At 37.1% G+C, this 16011-nt stretch overlaps 1 protein-coding gene across 2 annotated transcripts; it reads left to right on the top strand.

Moving 5' to 3' along the window:
• The first annotated feature begins 4342 nt into the window (after window positions 1-4342).
• Window positions 4343-15788, top strand: LOC131322695 (glycosyltransferase-like At2g41451). Of its 2 annotated transcripts, XR_009198922.1 has the most exons (12): window positions 4364-4851; window positions 9248-9397; window positions 9500-9552; window positions 10526-10634; window positions 10767-10901; window positions 11097-11141; window positions 11526-11713; window positions 11875-12016; window positions 13432-13478; window positions 14600-14687; window positions 14810-15281; window positions 15389-15788. XR_009198922.1 is itself a non-coding variant. In XM_058354109.1 (11 exons), exons 1-11 carry the CDS (start codon window positions 4522-4524, stop codon window positions 15080-15082), a joined length of 1560 nt encoding a protein of 519 aa, XP_058210092.1. In that variant the 5' UTR covers window positions 4343-4521; the 3' UTR covers window positions 15083-15788. The 2 variants fall into 2 exon arrangements, 1 of the variants encoding a protein (XP_058210092.1); XM_058354109.1 differs by having other exon boundaries at window positions 4343-4851; window positions 14810-15788.
• Window positions 15789-16011: the final 223 nt, after the last annotated feature.

Here is a 16011-nt window from a genome sequence, read left to right as displayed (position 1 = left end):
GACCTCTGAAGCAACTCTGTTGATCCTTTTTTTTTTTCTTTTCATGACAATCAAGCTAGAGCAACACAAGATCAATAATTTAAGGACTCAACTTCAGTCAATTTTAGCAGAGCAGCAATAAAGTACCGAGCAAGGCGGACCCCAATGAAGGAAACAATGACCACTGGTCGTTGAGGGTAAGTTTAACTTCGATTCGAAGAAATGTGGAGCCGTTCAGCACTTAGAATTGAATCAAGAAAAGGTGAATAAGAGAATTCAACACTCTCTTGCTATTACATGCAGGGACCGCAGCGGACTACTCCGCAGGTAGGAAAAGAGAGGGCGAAACTAGGAGTTAGCCTAACGAGTTAAGCGGCTACTGCTATAGTTGGATCCAACGCTAAGCTGAATTTTCTCATAAATCATGGTATTGTAGATAGATTAGCTAGGGTAGTGGAGATTGTGCAATGTATTCTGTATTCACTCAGTTATCACAAAGTCATAGAAATGTCTAGATCGATCATCGATGCACGACCAATGTCGTCCCTCATTAGCAATAATAATAATTACAAATCTTCATTACTCTTAAATTATAGTACCCCATTCGTTCCTAATTGAGAGTCCCTTATTTCATTTTGGGATGTTCCAAAATGATTGTCCATTTCCAAAAATAGAAGTAGAAATTTGATAAAATTCCAAAAATGTCCATCGTATGTGAATACAAATAGTGTAAAATATGTAGACTATTGGGGTAATGGTGGCCGGAAAGTAGGTTTAATGATTACATGTTTCTTAATTAAAAATGTTGAAATTCTTAAGAGGGACTCTCATTTAGGAATAGAGGGAGTAGTTAAAAGAGATGATTTTTTTTCGAACCAAAAAATAATTTCTCCAGACCCAATTTCATTTTATACCCACTTCAAAAAAGTTAATTTTAACCGTAAAATGCCTCATCTCCTACAAATTAACTCTAACCCAAACTATTCTAAACTCTCATTCTTCTTCGTAAACAGCTGTTGTACAATTTGCCATGTTTGCCACTCTTAAAGTTAATCTAGTTTTTCGTATTTGATACAGAATATACAATGGTTTAATCCATGCACACGGCTCACCTGGAATCGATATGGTCTACACATAGAAGACTACTATTGCATGTGTAATGTGTTTAATAGAAGAGAAGAAACATTAAAACCACCATACATAGATGATGATCCTTTTTACTCTCTCTAATTGGTTGTTTGAATATTGTTCATCATTAGATCTTGAATGCCCGATCGAGTCGACATAGGACGATTAGTCAGGTTACTTACAAGGAATTAATAAAAGCGATTTGGCATGCGTACATTGGTTGTGGTTGGTGGGTGGCGTAAAAAATGCGAGTTATAGAAGTTTGTAGAAGATGACGGCATTCTGAAACTATATTCAATCTTTTAAGTGGGTGTATATATAGAACCACCTTAAAAAATTTACTACCAATGTCGACGCATAAAAAATAAAAGTAACAAATAGAATCATCCACCAATATTGCCCTTTGCCCTTTCGCGGTTGTAGTTGTGACTATCTAAAAGAAAAAAAAAAGAATGACTTTAATAAATAGGTGTTGCCGCTACACGCGTACGAATCTATTCGATCGAACATACCTCTCAAACACGCTACACAATAGGTTAGACCCCCACAATCTAGTTTGACGATCCCAGATCGTTCATCTTGTATCTCCCAACGTGTAAATGTAGATTGATCAGCTATCAATAAATATGTGATCACTCAAAACAATCAATGAATAGTGATAATCATAGCGATTTATTTTTCTCAAGATAAATGCAAACCTTTCAAATTGCTACCAATGTCTGACCAACCCAATTTTTTGAATGAATAAGTTTTAAAATTAACGATTTGGATCGTAATAATAGATTGTGAAACTACACTATCATGCGTTGTGTTTGAAGGTGTGTGAGTAGAGTCACCCCAAATTCTAAATTGCTTCTTGAGGAATGGGTCTGAAAAAATTGTTTCGCTAATAGAGTATTCGCTGATAAGGAAAGTGAGAGACGTGATATTAGGGACTTGATCATGTCACCCCTTAGATTAATTTTGTGCGATTTCAGGCGCATAATATATATATATATATATATATATATATATATATATATATATATATCAACTAAATATACTATAGTAAGTGAATTTTGAACATAAAAAGAGAACCACCCTTAGATCAATTAAACCCTAAACTTGAAAATCAATCTCAACCTTCAATGATGCCATGTAGGAAATTTTCTCAAAAACAATTGTGTAACGTCACGATCAACCCTATCTTTGAATAAATAAAAGTCAAAAAATGAACGATTTGAGTAGTATAAAATTGATTTTCCTCTAGAATGAGTCTAGACAAAATATTTCGCTGATAGGTACTAATAAACCTTTTATTTCTTTAGTCAAAAGGGATCATCGTTATTTAAGCCCATTACTCTTCCACTATAGTGACCCTCACAATATTAGTTTAGTTCTACCAATTAGGCATTGGTTGAATGACAGAAACCTAGCTCATTGGACTTGTCAAGCCAGCAAGATAAACTTTCAAAGCATTTCAAAAGAAAAATGCTCACATTGTCTCTTTATTTTATCCCTTTTTGGGATTTCATGTCATTTTCTAACCTAAAAAATATTCTATTTCAAGTCATTTTCTAACCTAAAAATTATTCTCCAATTAAAATTCATTTTAGGTCAAAATAGAGCGGAATTGTAAATGTGACAAAAATTATGGGACAAAACGAATTTAAAAAAAAAAGATTAAGAAATTAAAAGAAAACTAAAATCAATAGACAGAAATATCAACACGAGCATGACATCAATTGGAGTGAATTTTGCCAATATAGATGATTTATTCAAACTTGCAAGGTGCAATTTTGCAATTGTATGCCTAACATGGGTATATATATATAATTAGATTAAGAAGTTCAGGTTTTGAATTTCCTATATTTTCAACCTTTATATTTAGATTTAATGGTCGAGAATAGTTTTGGAATGATTTGATAATTTTATTCGTTCAATAAACCATTTGACTCGCTCAACTTACAACATGTATATTCCGATCAACAAAAAAAACATAACCATGCATTAGTAAAGTATTCACATCAATGAAAGAATAAATTTGAGCTGGGTTATTACCGTGCCTTAGGTTGCTGTGAGCTTAGAACGGATTCTAATTTTTGTTAAAATATTGAACAGAGCTCAATGAATAGAATAAATCAAGCTAATCGGACGTTGATTACTCTATGACCGAAGTATGTATTCTCGGTAAAATGAATGACAAACATAATGTTGAGATTGCACTTCAACTGAAATTCATCTTACGTAAATATTAATATCAAGTCGACTAAAATTTAATGCAATTTTGTCCCTGTCCAACTCTATAAGTCAACTATGAACAAATTTTTTAAGACCAGGGTGAACACCATTTTCAGTAAATAGATCAATTATCAGTATTTTGAAAATTCAAATATTGTTGCAATGCTATTGATGTCCAATGCACAATTTGTTTTTGTTGCCTATCAAATGAATGACTTGAATTATTGAAGATAAATTTCATCATAAACCTATCAAATGAATGACTTGAATTATTGAAGATAAATTTCATCATAAATTCACATTTTGCTTGTATAGTCAATTGAGTACATTTGACTTTAAATATCGTGTTGAAACATAAATCAAACTCCCAAACTTCAAGGTTCGTTTGGAACTTGAGAATAAAAGAGTGAAAAAAATAAAGAAAATATCCTCTCTATTTGATTCCTAAATTTAAACGAGGTATGAAAAATATCAATTATGTAAAAGTCAAAATCAACTTTTTTTCTTTCTTTATCTTTTTCAGTATATTTCTCTTTAACTGCTTCGATCTTTAGGTTGGATTTGAGTACCCAAAACGAACAAAACGAAAATTTATTATGGATTTATGTTTTCATAACTCCAAAATAAAATAAAATAAAGCTTTTTTTCTTTCATGCTGTTTTTCGGAATTTGCTGAAACAAAAGAACCAAGTAAAATATAAAAAATTCTCTTCCATTATTTGGTTTAGAAGATTACCAAAAAATTCGAAATAACTAAAGATTTTATCATTTTATACACTTTTTCCTACCCCCAACACAAACACACAAGATTTAAAGAGAGTCTAAAAATTCTCTTTCATTATGTGTTTTAAAAAGAATAACAAAAAAATTAAAAATACAAATAAAAATTTATTTTTCATCATGGAAAAATGACGATCCATAACGTGTTTTAATAATTAATACCTTTTAAAGATACGTTAAAAACATTTGTTAATGAATAAATTTTCTTTAGACACTTTTTCCTCACCTCCATTTCCCCCCACAAGTTCCCTCTTGCTTCCCCAGGTTCCCCACCCTCGTATTTCCCTTTCTTTCCTTTCCCCTCACAACTACCGTCAGTTTCATTCTCTCTCTCTCTCTCTCTCTCTGCGAAGACTCCCTAGTCTGCCCAATACCCATTACATGAACCGATCACCACATTCTCACTGATTCCCAATGGCGGGTGGTCTGCACTCATCCCTCAGACCCACCCCACCCTCCTCCTCCTCATCATCGTTCACTTCCAGGCTCCTCTTGATGCTCACAATCCTTCCCTTAACCCTCGCCGCCTTCGCATTCGTCCTCCAGTGGCGCGGCGGCCTCACCGACCCGACCACCCGCTGGTCGCCCGACCCGTTGTTCCCGGGCATGGACCCGTCCGGAACCGTCCGCTCCTCCGCGGCCGCGTCCTCCGACTGCGTGGATCTTCTGGGTCGGAGCCGGTCCGCTTCGTTCCCGTACTACAGGGACTGGAAGTTCAGTTACGGGTCTGATCTGAGACCCAAAGTAAGTTTTAAGTTTCCTTTGGCTTTTGTTTCGTTTTCTTGGGGTTTTTGAGGTATTGATTTGTGAAAACCTTGGGGTTTGGCATAGTGGTTGTGTAGCGCTCCTTTTTGGGGCGTGAGGTCTAGGGCTCGATTCCTGTGGACAGGAGGTTGCCCTGCATAGTAATCTGACTTATACTAACAACTAACATCCGATCGTTTGGGGAAAAAAGTAGAAGAAAAGAATGTGGATCTTGTACTATCTGGGTTGTGTTGATTATTGTAACATAAATGTGCGTGTACGATGGATGCAATGGTGGCATAGAGGTTAACCAAACCCCGAAGATTATTTGAAGTCAATGCATTATGCTAATGGACTTCATGGTGATAAGGAAATTCTGAGATTTGGAGGCATGGGGGCTACCCTAAGTCACGTAATGCGCCTGTGTCAGTTGTGCAAGTTCGAGCGCGAGCGTAAAAGCATCTTCTAAAAATATGAAGTATGAGCAAACATAAAAGTGTCTTCTACGATGTAGCGTTATTGTCTGATGTTTTGAGTCTTCTATAGCCAGAGGCTAGTGAACGCAGGGACCAAAGAGGGTACTTATCCCTTCTCCTGCTTCCGGCCCTTTGACCCTACCTTACCTATTCCTTTCGACTCTATCCATTCTCCATTGATTGCTTTGTATGGAGTATGGACAGCTCGCATTCATCAATGTCGCAGTCCCTGATTGCTTTTCGCTCATTTCACTGCTGGATCATACGCTCTTGGTTCTGTTCTGCTTATTCAAAATTCTCTCCCAACACAATCTTATACCGCTCATTACCAATACCCATTGATCACTTCACTCACTTGAGAGTAGGTTAACAACAAAGGAATACCTAATCTCGTATTGTGCAACCCGATCTGTGCAACTTTGTTACAAATTCATGGTGGAGTTCGTCCCTTCACAAATTCTGGAAAATATTCACTCGGGCATGCCCTCGTCATAGTGAACCTTTTGGCAAACTTCCCCTCCGCCTCATGTGGAGGGATCCACCATGCCCGTTGTGTCTTTGCAAGCTTCATTCTTCTCCGCGGGTAGTGTCTTTGTCATCATATCTGCACCATTCTGGTCAGTTGGGATTTTCTCAAGCTCTAATTTAGGCCGCACCTAAATCATCCCAATCGCTGCTTTGGAGTTCCGTCAGGGGCAAAAGGATCTAAGTACTAAATTTCGCGAGAGTGCAAAGCAAGGATTGAGAGCTTGAGGGCAATGTGAGGATTGGGAGTGAAGGTTCCTATTAAAGGATTATGTGAAGGGCGACCGCACCCAAAAGTTATTTGATATCAATGTATTATAGTAGTAAATCGTTTGATGATTGGGGAATTTTGAGGTTTCTTGCCCCAAATTAAGTGTTCACCCGTCATGTACATGCGTGGTTGGTTATTTCCTTGGGGTTTGGCCCAATGGTTGTGTAGCATTCCTTTGGAGCGTGAGGTCTAGGGTTCGATTCCTATGGACAGGAGGTTGCCCCCATGGTAATCAAACTTATGCTAACTAACATCCTATTTTTTGGCCAAAAAAAAAAAAAAATGAAGCACAGAGAAAGATTTGTGGATTTGGTACTATCTAGGTTGTGTGCATGTACGATGGATCCACCGGTGGCTTAGAGGATGACCTCGGCCCGGAAATTATTTGAAGTCACTGCATTATGCTGATGAACTTCAAGGTAATAAGGAAAGTCTGAGGTTTGGGGGCATGGGGGAGACCCTAACTCACCCATAATGCGTGTGCATGAGCGGGAGTGTGAGCATAAAATTGTGTGCGTGATCGTAAAAGTGACTTCTAATAGTATCCCAAGCACTAAAATTCGCGAGAGCAAGAATTGAGAGTGTGAGCATAGAGCAAGGATTGGGAGCATGAGAGAAGTTTCCTAATAAAGATTAATTTTCCTTCTACTTCTTTCTTTCTACTATCTTTTTCTCTGTGAAAACCAAAACAAAGAAAAATAGTGCCCCATACTTTCAAATTTCTCACTATATTTCCCTTCATCTCACGTCCTTTCTCTTCCCCCACAAGTTCCAAAATAATGGCAGAAGTTTTGATGATTGACGCACCCAGACAAATCATCTTCAAGTGAAACTCTACAGAACCAATGCGGTTTGATGATCCCTTCAGACTTACTATAAACAACCACACATGTACATGACGGGGTGAACACTCCTAATTTGGGGCAAGAAACCTCACACAACTCCCCAATCAACAAACGATTTACTAGTATAATCCATGGATATCAAATAACTTTGGAGGTGCGTTTGGCCCTCACATTGTTCCCTTGATTGGTTTTAACTAAATAGGAAATGACATACTAACAATGTTCTTAAAGTTGCTATGCACTAGTCAGGTGGTCGACCACCTTCGAGCTTTGAGACCTAGTTCGGTGATTAATCGGCCCATGGCAATTAGTAATCTTCGATTAATTGGCGCATAACAATTGGTCGGATCTTGTCGGATAGGCCCCGCCAGTGATTAATTGTTGATTAATTCCTACTAACCCAACTTAACAAAGACATGGAAAAATGAAGAGGAAAAGAAATAACATTCCACTTGTTTTACTGGAGTTTTTCTTCTTTTTCTTCTGAAATTAGTGACCAAAATAGGGGAGGGAAGTTTTTTAATTTTCCATTCCGCTCGATACTCCCATACGTTTCAAATGCACCTGAACTCTTTGATCTTGATTGTTTATCTCGAGTTATTGTTTGCTGGATCTTCCTCCTATTGCAGTGATTATCATGTTGTGTGTGGATGTATGTATCGGTTTGTAGGTATATGGATGTGAAAAATTTATTGGGAAAAATCATTGAATCACATTGGTTCTGCATTGTTTCGCTTGAGAACTTTTTGTTGAATTCTAGCATGTTGGGTTTGGGAAAGAGTCTTGTGTTTGGTGGTGTCTCATTGAAAGTCCGTTGGTTTTAATTAATTGTCCTGGGTTTCTTGGGTTCTTTTCTGGATCTTGCATTTGCTGTAGTGATGATTATGATGAGTATATGTGTGTACAGAGTATTAGAGCAATATACGTTCAGAATCGCTTATGGTAAATCTGGAAAGATCATCAAGCTACGTAGGTTCTGTATTGCTTCACTTGAGGATGTTTTGTTGAAGTGGGGAAAAGTCTTGGGTTCTGTGCACCAATTAAGAAGCATGATAGTCCTTGAGGTTCTCCTGTCCAATACATCTTCGGCCATGCAAATGACGTCGGCCTCTCAAAATTGAGGGTTTCATGACTTCACTTTGTTTAACCGATAGAAGTGAATCAAAGCTAAGCATCCTGCAATGATGACATGTATATATTGTTTTTAGTTGCCATAGAGTGTACAGTTGCAAATTCTATGTTACATAATTAAAAAAAAAAAAATTGATTTGTGACCTACCAGAAAGACATAGCATTTTGTATGTTGTGGTTGTTACCACATAAAATACATTACGCAACCATTTTCAACGAGATAAATGAGCTCCAGCTATCCTTGACTCACACTGCATTTTCACCCTTGATCTATGCTGTATGATCTCAGGTATTAAATGTTGGGTATATGTGAATGTCTAAGTTTCTAATTCCCCTACCAATGATTCTATGATAACATTTCATTTCAGATTTCTTCTATAGAATATTATTTGATTGTAAAATGATGGTTACAAAGTAAAATAGAGCACTTTCTAAAGAAAATCAAAGTCAATCTGACTCATATCTTTCACCCTTTCAGATGTCTGACCCAAGTAGTCTTTGTAACATATTCCTTGCTGAATCCCATCAAGGTGGCAGCTGTAATGTGGTTATTTAAAACGTCCACGATGGATGGGAACATGGTATCTATGGATACTCGGATAATCCCAAGTATATGCGGTCACATGATATGACAGAAGCACCCTAGAAGTACCGTTGTATTGTTTGTCTTCATTATTTTGTCTCTGTTAAAGGTGAAACTGGTGCCGCCTACTGGAGTGTATGTTACTTGAATATTTGGGGGACAGTATTTCAACTGTTGAAATCTCTGTACAAGATCATTTTAATGAACCCTTCAAATTTCTTTAGTGTCTCTTTAGTTGTTACTATCGATATTCAGTGCTTCCCTTGAACCCTTTTCTTTTGGCGTGCAATTTTATGACCATGGAGGTTCTTTGATTCTGGATAATAAAAAATCACTGGCCATCATAATGAGCTTTTAAATATTTGGCTGCGATTAGCTGTTTATTGGTGTTTTCCCCTTTTAAGGGTTTTAATGGGTGCATAGATTCTTTATGTACGTCTGCCAAACATCCTACTATTAATTCTTTCAATGTTTAGTCAGGCTCTCCCACTTGTGTACATTTATATTCGTGAATCCTTGTCGCAATTTATGTATTCTTCTGTTCTGAATCTTTGCTGGGTTCCAGTTATGTATTACTACAAGCACTTCAGCTGGCTTAGAGCAGACTCTACCTTGGCTATTCTATCATAAGGTTATTGGAGTTACAAACTTCTTCCTGTTTGTAGAAGGGAAAGCTGCAACCCCTAGTGTATCAAAAGTCCTAGAGTCCATTCCAGTGAGTCTGAATCATTAATTCTCTAGTACTCTCTACTCCTTTCAATTGTTTTGATTTTCTGGTTCAGATCTTCCAATTATGGTCTTTAAATTTTTTTGGCAGGGAGTAAAAGTTATATACAGAACAAAAGAATTGGAGGAGCAACAAACTAGAAGGTGGTTCTCTTTGCTACTTGGTTTGTTAGATGCATTATTCTTAATTTTAGGCACATACTGTGCACAATGTCTATTATGTGGTTTGATGTACACTGTTTGGCCCATTTTCTAGCGGTTCAGGCTCTTAGGACAATTGGTGATCTAAAATATTATTTGTTTATTTCTTGCCCTCAATACAAGAATCCTTAGGTCCTTGAACCCAGTTTAGAATCCTCACCATTTGTCGAGTGCGGTTTCTTCTCGTTTTCTCATCCCCCCTTCTACGAAACTAACAAATAATTAGTAATTTTGAACCTAGGTAAAACGAAGGCCTTTTCCCTTTCTCTTGAAGTTTCGTAATTAATAATGAAAGTTCTTGTTGTAGTATAGGACACCTTGCTAATGGGTAACTGGAAATTGGTTGGATAAAAGATGATGAGATTGTTGGTTTCTAGTCACGTATTTTTTTCATTTCATGGGGACATTCAACAGTGACATTGAACACTGAATGGAGTAATCACAACGGATATGAGAAACACAATGCCAGAACATTGTTGTAACTAAGTCACTTGTCCTAAAAGGCTTTGAAATGGCTATAGAACTGAACAGAAGAGGAATGCCGTTTCCAATTCGCCATTCAACATGAGAATGGCCAGCCATGGACATGGAGAGAGAATAACCACTATGATGTACTCTTGGTGCTGCAACATTATCCTTGTAAGTTGTATCTTGAGCTATAATCTTTCATAGACAATCCTTGTTAAGGTCGTACTCCTTGTATTGAGTGTAATGCTTTCCCACAGTATTTTTCTGCTTGTGGAATTTTCAATTATAGCCAGATTGTCTGGCTCTTTACAAACTTTTCTCTTATGTAGCATATCCCTTTTTCATCTTTTGGGTTGATAAACCTCTACTGTATTGGAGATATCAGTTAATCAAGAAGTTAGTCTCCCCTCCTAAGTTTTCCTTGTCTTCTTTTTCTTGTGGTGTTTAGTCGGATCTGGAATGAGACTTGGTTGGCGAGCTTTTTCTACAAGCCTTGCAACTACGAGTTATTTGTCAAGCAATCCCTCAATATGGAAATGGCTATCGTCATGGCAAGGGTACAACATTGTCTTATTGTTTATGACATTTTGCAATTTATGCTTTATTATGCATACAATACTTTGGTTTTCCACACACTATTTGTGAGCAAGTCCTGATATGTCTTTTATGTTTTTTGATTTGTTTCCAAGGAAGCAGGCATGGATTGGATCATACATCTTGACACTGATGAGTTAATTCATCCAGCGGGTGCTCGTGAGTACTCTATGAGACAACTGCTAGCAGAAGTGCCTGGAAATGTGGATATGGTTATCTTTCCAAATTACGTGAGTGGATTGTTTCTTTTTTGCATTTATTGTGTATGGAATACTATGGTATCTGTACAACTTTTAAATCAAAGTTACTTCATTTTATCTTTTTGTAGCGTCTTTCCATTCTATCATATCACTTATAAGTAAGTAATCTTTGTGAGTGGTACTGAAATGATAATCACTTGTTCTTTTTTCTTTCTAATATTTCAGGAGAGCAGCGTTGAGAGAGATGACATTAAGGAACCTTTCAGCGAGGTAAGATCTGTTTTCTCCTTTCAGCACTTTTAGTTACCCATACAAATGAAGCTGTACACCATTTCTATTTCCCTTCCATTTTGTTGTCCCCCAACAAATCCAAGCTCCAAAGATAGCCATAGTCATATTCAGATGGGGAGAAGCCCAAATATCATTGATTTGTTGTGTTACCTCTGTTTCTTGGTATTAATGGACAAAGGCGTGTTGCTTTATCTTGTTTCTGTTTTTACTCATGATAATTGTGATGATATATAATTGTTACATGACACAAATTGAAGTATCATATTTGAATCAAGGATGGAAAATGCCACCTCAGGTTGCAATGTCTTGCACAGTTGGGATCCCCATACATCCTAATCTAGAGTATTGTTCATGTTACTGCAGGTGTCAATGTTTAAGAAGAATTATGACCACCTTCCGAAAGACACATACTTTGGTAATTACAAAGAAGCAACGCGTGGTAACCCTAACTACTTTTTGACTTATGGAAATGGGAAATCAGCTGCCCGCATCCAAGATCATCTTCGTCCTAATGGTGCACACAGATGGCACAACTATATGAAGACCCCGAAGTATGTGATTCTTTGGCGTTTAGTTGAGTTATAAGTGCTTTTATAAAGGTCTTATTAAAAGGTGGAACTCCCATGTTTTCAATTGCAAAATCTCAGCTAGACATTTCCTATGTTTATGCATCCTTCTTTTTAGTGCTCAACAGTGTTTGTGTTTTTGGTAGTGAGATCAAATTGGATGATGCTGCTGTTTTGCATTATACATATCCAAAGTTCTCTGATTTGACCTCAAGACGTGATCGTTGCCGTTGTAAGCCTACAAAGGAAGACGTTAAGAGATGCTTCATGTTAGAATTTGACCGAGCTGTAAGTTCTCATTCTTGTTTTTTCGAATTTTGTTTTACGCATTTTCTTTCATTTTGAGCCTGTACCAATGGTTCACCTAATATTCTATGGCAGTCCTATACTCTTATTCTAGTTTCTCTTTTTCTTTCGGGCAGAATAAATCTCAATTAGTTGGCTGCTGTCAATTTACTTCCAAGGCTTTAATCTACATTTATAGATTCCATCAACGTATATTTCATGAAATTCCCGAAATCTTTTGCCTTGGATTTTATGCCTATTCTAGCCCATAGCCTTGGCTTCCGTCCTTTGAAACTGAACCCTTTGTACTAATTACTAGCCATTACTCAGCCACAGATAAATTTAACCGTTGGTGACATTCTAATTTAGTATGGTATTCCGATCTACTCCCTGATGATTATAAATTTATACCCTTGGAGTGAGTGGCTGGTTTCACCAGAAATATTTAAACACGTGCTATGAAACAACGATTCTATGTCCCATGTGCTTTGTGTAACTAGGCTGAACCCTGGGCATCCACCTGGAGATCCATGGCTAAACTCATTGGCAAGTACAATTATTGCATTACTACGGTATACCCAATTATATGTATTCTATCTACTGGGTGATGTATGATTTAGGCTGACAATTGCAAGAGAGAATTTTCCACAAAGTTGGAAATGCAGTTCCCTGTTAAATCCTGGCTGGCTTAACTGAAGCCTCTCGTCAATTTGACTTGACTTTTGCATATTGTGACATTGCATTTGAGTAAATCTGTGAAGTCATGATACCTTATCATCCCGTCCTAAGAAGCACGGATAAGAACACAGGACTCGGAGACACATTGTTTTGCTAAAATGTAGGATATGGAGTCATGGACACTTCGGGGATACATTCAGTTATATATTTCATATATAAATATACTAACTATATGCATATATACCTTGTTTTGTGTGGATATATAATCATAAGTTTACATCTCAAATTAAACAATAGATAAAATACAATAAGTTATGAAAATTTTAGAATGACATGGGACTCAAGTTCCTTAAAAATTTGCCCAATGGCATCATCAGAAAATCTGTAAACTCAATACAAGTTTTAAGTGGATTTAAACATTATCAGTTGTAGCCGTTACTATATTTTCAACTTTGCATATCATACTAACATGTCAAATTCCCAAATTTCTGGTGCTCACATGTTAATGAGTGTCTAACAAGCTCGGTTACATATTTATTTCATTGTCCTAGACACCAATTAAGTGGCGGAGACATTGCAAAAGAGCATCAGACATGTGGCAAGAGTATTGGACACGCGTCTGAGAATGTCCAAGTACACTTGTTGATGTGTTGGACCCGGACATATCACCTTCTTTTAAGTGTCGTATTCATCTGTAATTTATTTTGCTTACTGTGCCTTACTGAGATTCCACATTGCAGGCATTTATAATTGCTTCAACCGCAACTGAAGAGGAGATGCTTCACTGGTAATGGTTTCATGTAGACTAAACTTTGTTATTTCTGTGCATGTTCTTTCATTTGATCCGAGCTATGAAACATCAAACAGAATAGATAGATGCTTAGAATTTTGAGTGCTAAAAAACCTTTGTGATTGCAGGAGAACTCCTTTTTCTGTGCTAATTGTAAAATTCAATGCCGTGTCCATGTAGCTTTCTTGGTTTGCCAGTTGTAAATAAAATTTCATTTGCACTTATCATCTCATGCTTAAGTTGTGGTCCATGAATTTAATTGGGATTGACTTTACTAGGCTTAAGCTTCATTTATCTCAGTGTGATTTCGATTTAAGGTGAAAAAAGTTTATCCAGAATTAGTGGAACATCAAAGCCAGGGGCCTCTCATATTGTCTTGCTAGTATATTTTCTGGTCTGTACATTCAATATTCATTCAGATCATTTTATGCTTGCATCTATTGATTAGATTTTTGCTCCATTGATTGAAAGGAAGTGAGAGAATAGTGTTGCTTTAATTGAAATTCAAATGAGCACAGCTCTTATTTTGTTACCAATAAACAAATGTTATCACTGAAGTGAAGGCACTTGCAAATCTTTAGAAAGATGATCCACTGGGGAGTACTTAACCATCTCTAAAGCTAGGCAACGAATCTTTTTCTACAGTTTGTGTTTGGAGTGATGATACCACTTAACTAGTATGGAATGTATGTGCTAGGCAAAGACCCTTATGTATGTGCTATTTGTTCTCTTAACTAGTATGGAATGTAGTTGCTAGGCGCCTTTCTGAAGTTTCTAAATAGAAGATTATGACAACCTTGATCCAACTATTCAATTGGCTCCACCTTTGAAGGTCCCATTTTGCTAAATGAAATGTCACGGCTTTTTTTTTGAGGACCAAAGAAGCTGTAGTGCTTTATATCGCAGCTCAATGGCTCTCAATTGATAACGAGAAACCCATCTGACTGTTTCTCCCCATTTCTGTTGTCCCATTAAAATGATCACCTCACTTTGTCAAGTTTACATGTGAGTGTAAGATCTCTAGCATATCATTTTCATTGTCCTGCGAACATACAGGTGAAATACATTTGTTCCAGATGTCATTTATGTTTACTTTTGCTTTTTTTCTCTTTCTTTAGGTACCGGGAACATATCGTGTGGACTGACAAAGCAGTAAATGCAAAACTTTTAAAGAAGGGAATCTTGACTCGCATTTATGCTCCCATGGTAAGTTTTATTCTTGAAATTTCTCAATTGGGATGTTCTCATCTTTGTTCCTTTTATTTTAGTAAAAGAATGTCGCGCTCAGGAATCATCAAAATTCTGAGTTGTTTTGTCTCAATTTGTAGGTCATTGTACAAGAGTTGAGAGAATCCGGCGTTTTCACGTCTGTAGTTGCGGCTGCGCATACAAATCTATCGAAGGATGAATTCTTGTCATCTATTGAGAGTAGTAATACCTCTAGAGGCATAGAATCTAGAGGGATTTCGTCAAGAAAGATTGGCAATAGCGGAGAGTCTCAAGCAACTGCAAGGAAGGTTTTGGAAACTGCATTAACTGATTCTTATGCAGTGCCGCCATTATCTCCTCCGAGTATGAAGGATATCCACCTTGATATATAGAACCCCCTTTTATTTACAGCAACTCTCTACCTTTTGTCCCTTCCATCACTATCTTATGACTGGAAAAATAGTTTGCTTCGAAGAGTGAAAATGGAAGAAGTTTTAGATGGAGGTGGAGAAGAGAAGCGGCAAAATAGGGTAGTAGATGGATCACGGATTTGTACAGGGGTTTGTCTTAGGGAAAAGAATCACCAAAGAAGTGAGTTTTCCTTCTTCACTCAACTATCCTCTTAACTTTTCCTTGTTAAATTCTTCATTTCCTTCAAAAATCCCTCTACCAACTCATGATTCAAACACTGCCTGAAGGAGCCGGTTTGCTCGAGGGACTTCTTTGGTGTTCAGTTTCGTTGGGATGTTCCCGATCATTAACCAAGCGTTGGTGTTCATATTCAGGCTTAGATTGTAGATTTTAGATCAGGGGATATATAGAGCGGGATACTTGTTGCGATCCGTGTTTTTCCTCCTATTATTCTTTCGGGTGCTTTGGAGTCAACGCCAGGGTTTTCCCAATGTTACACAGAGATTCAATTCGAAACAATAATGTCCAGAGGATCTTTCTCTGGAGAAAAAGAATGATGGCACGTCTTGTTTTGCTCTGCATACTGTATATGAACCGGAAGTAAGATGATATACCCTTAGTGAATTTACCTTTCTTCAGTTTTTTTCTCGTTCTGTTGTCGATCATGTAGAGATTCCTCTTTTGGTACCTATTTCTTCTTTGGTTTATGATTCTTTTATTTTCTTAACGATGGCAATTAAATGGTTACACTTCGGTTCCATTTGTTTCGATGTAAAATGTTTTCCATGTAAAATGTTTTTTCAGAAAACAATCTTCAAACTTGTATTCTCCGGTGTTTGGTTGGCACTTGAAAAATATTTTCAGGAATCGACAAAAAAATGTAGAGAGAGAGGAGAGGCTTAAATGGTGG

Source organism: Rhododendron vialii, chromosome 4a (assembly GCF_030253575.1).
Source record: "Rhododendron vialii isolate Sample 1 chromosome 4a, ASM3025357v1".
Lineage (NCBI taxonomy): Eukaryota > Viridiplantae > Streptophyta > Magnoliopsida > Ericales > Ericaceae > Rhododendron > Rhododendron vialii.
Note: the sequence above shows the minus strand (reverse complement) of the source record. Positions and strands in the feature narration are given on the sequence as shown.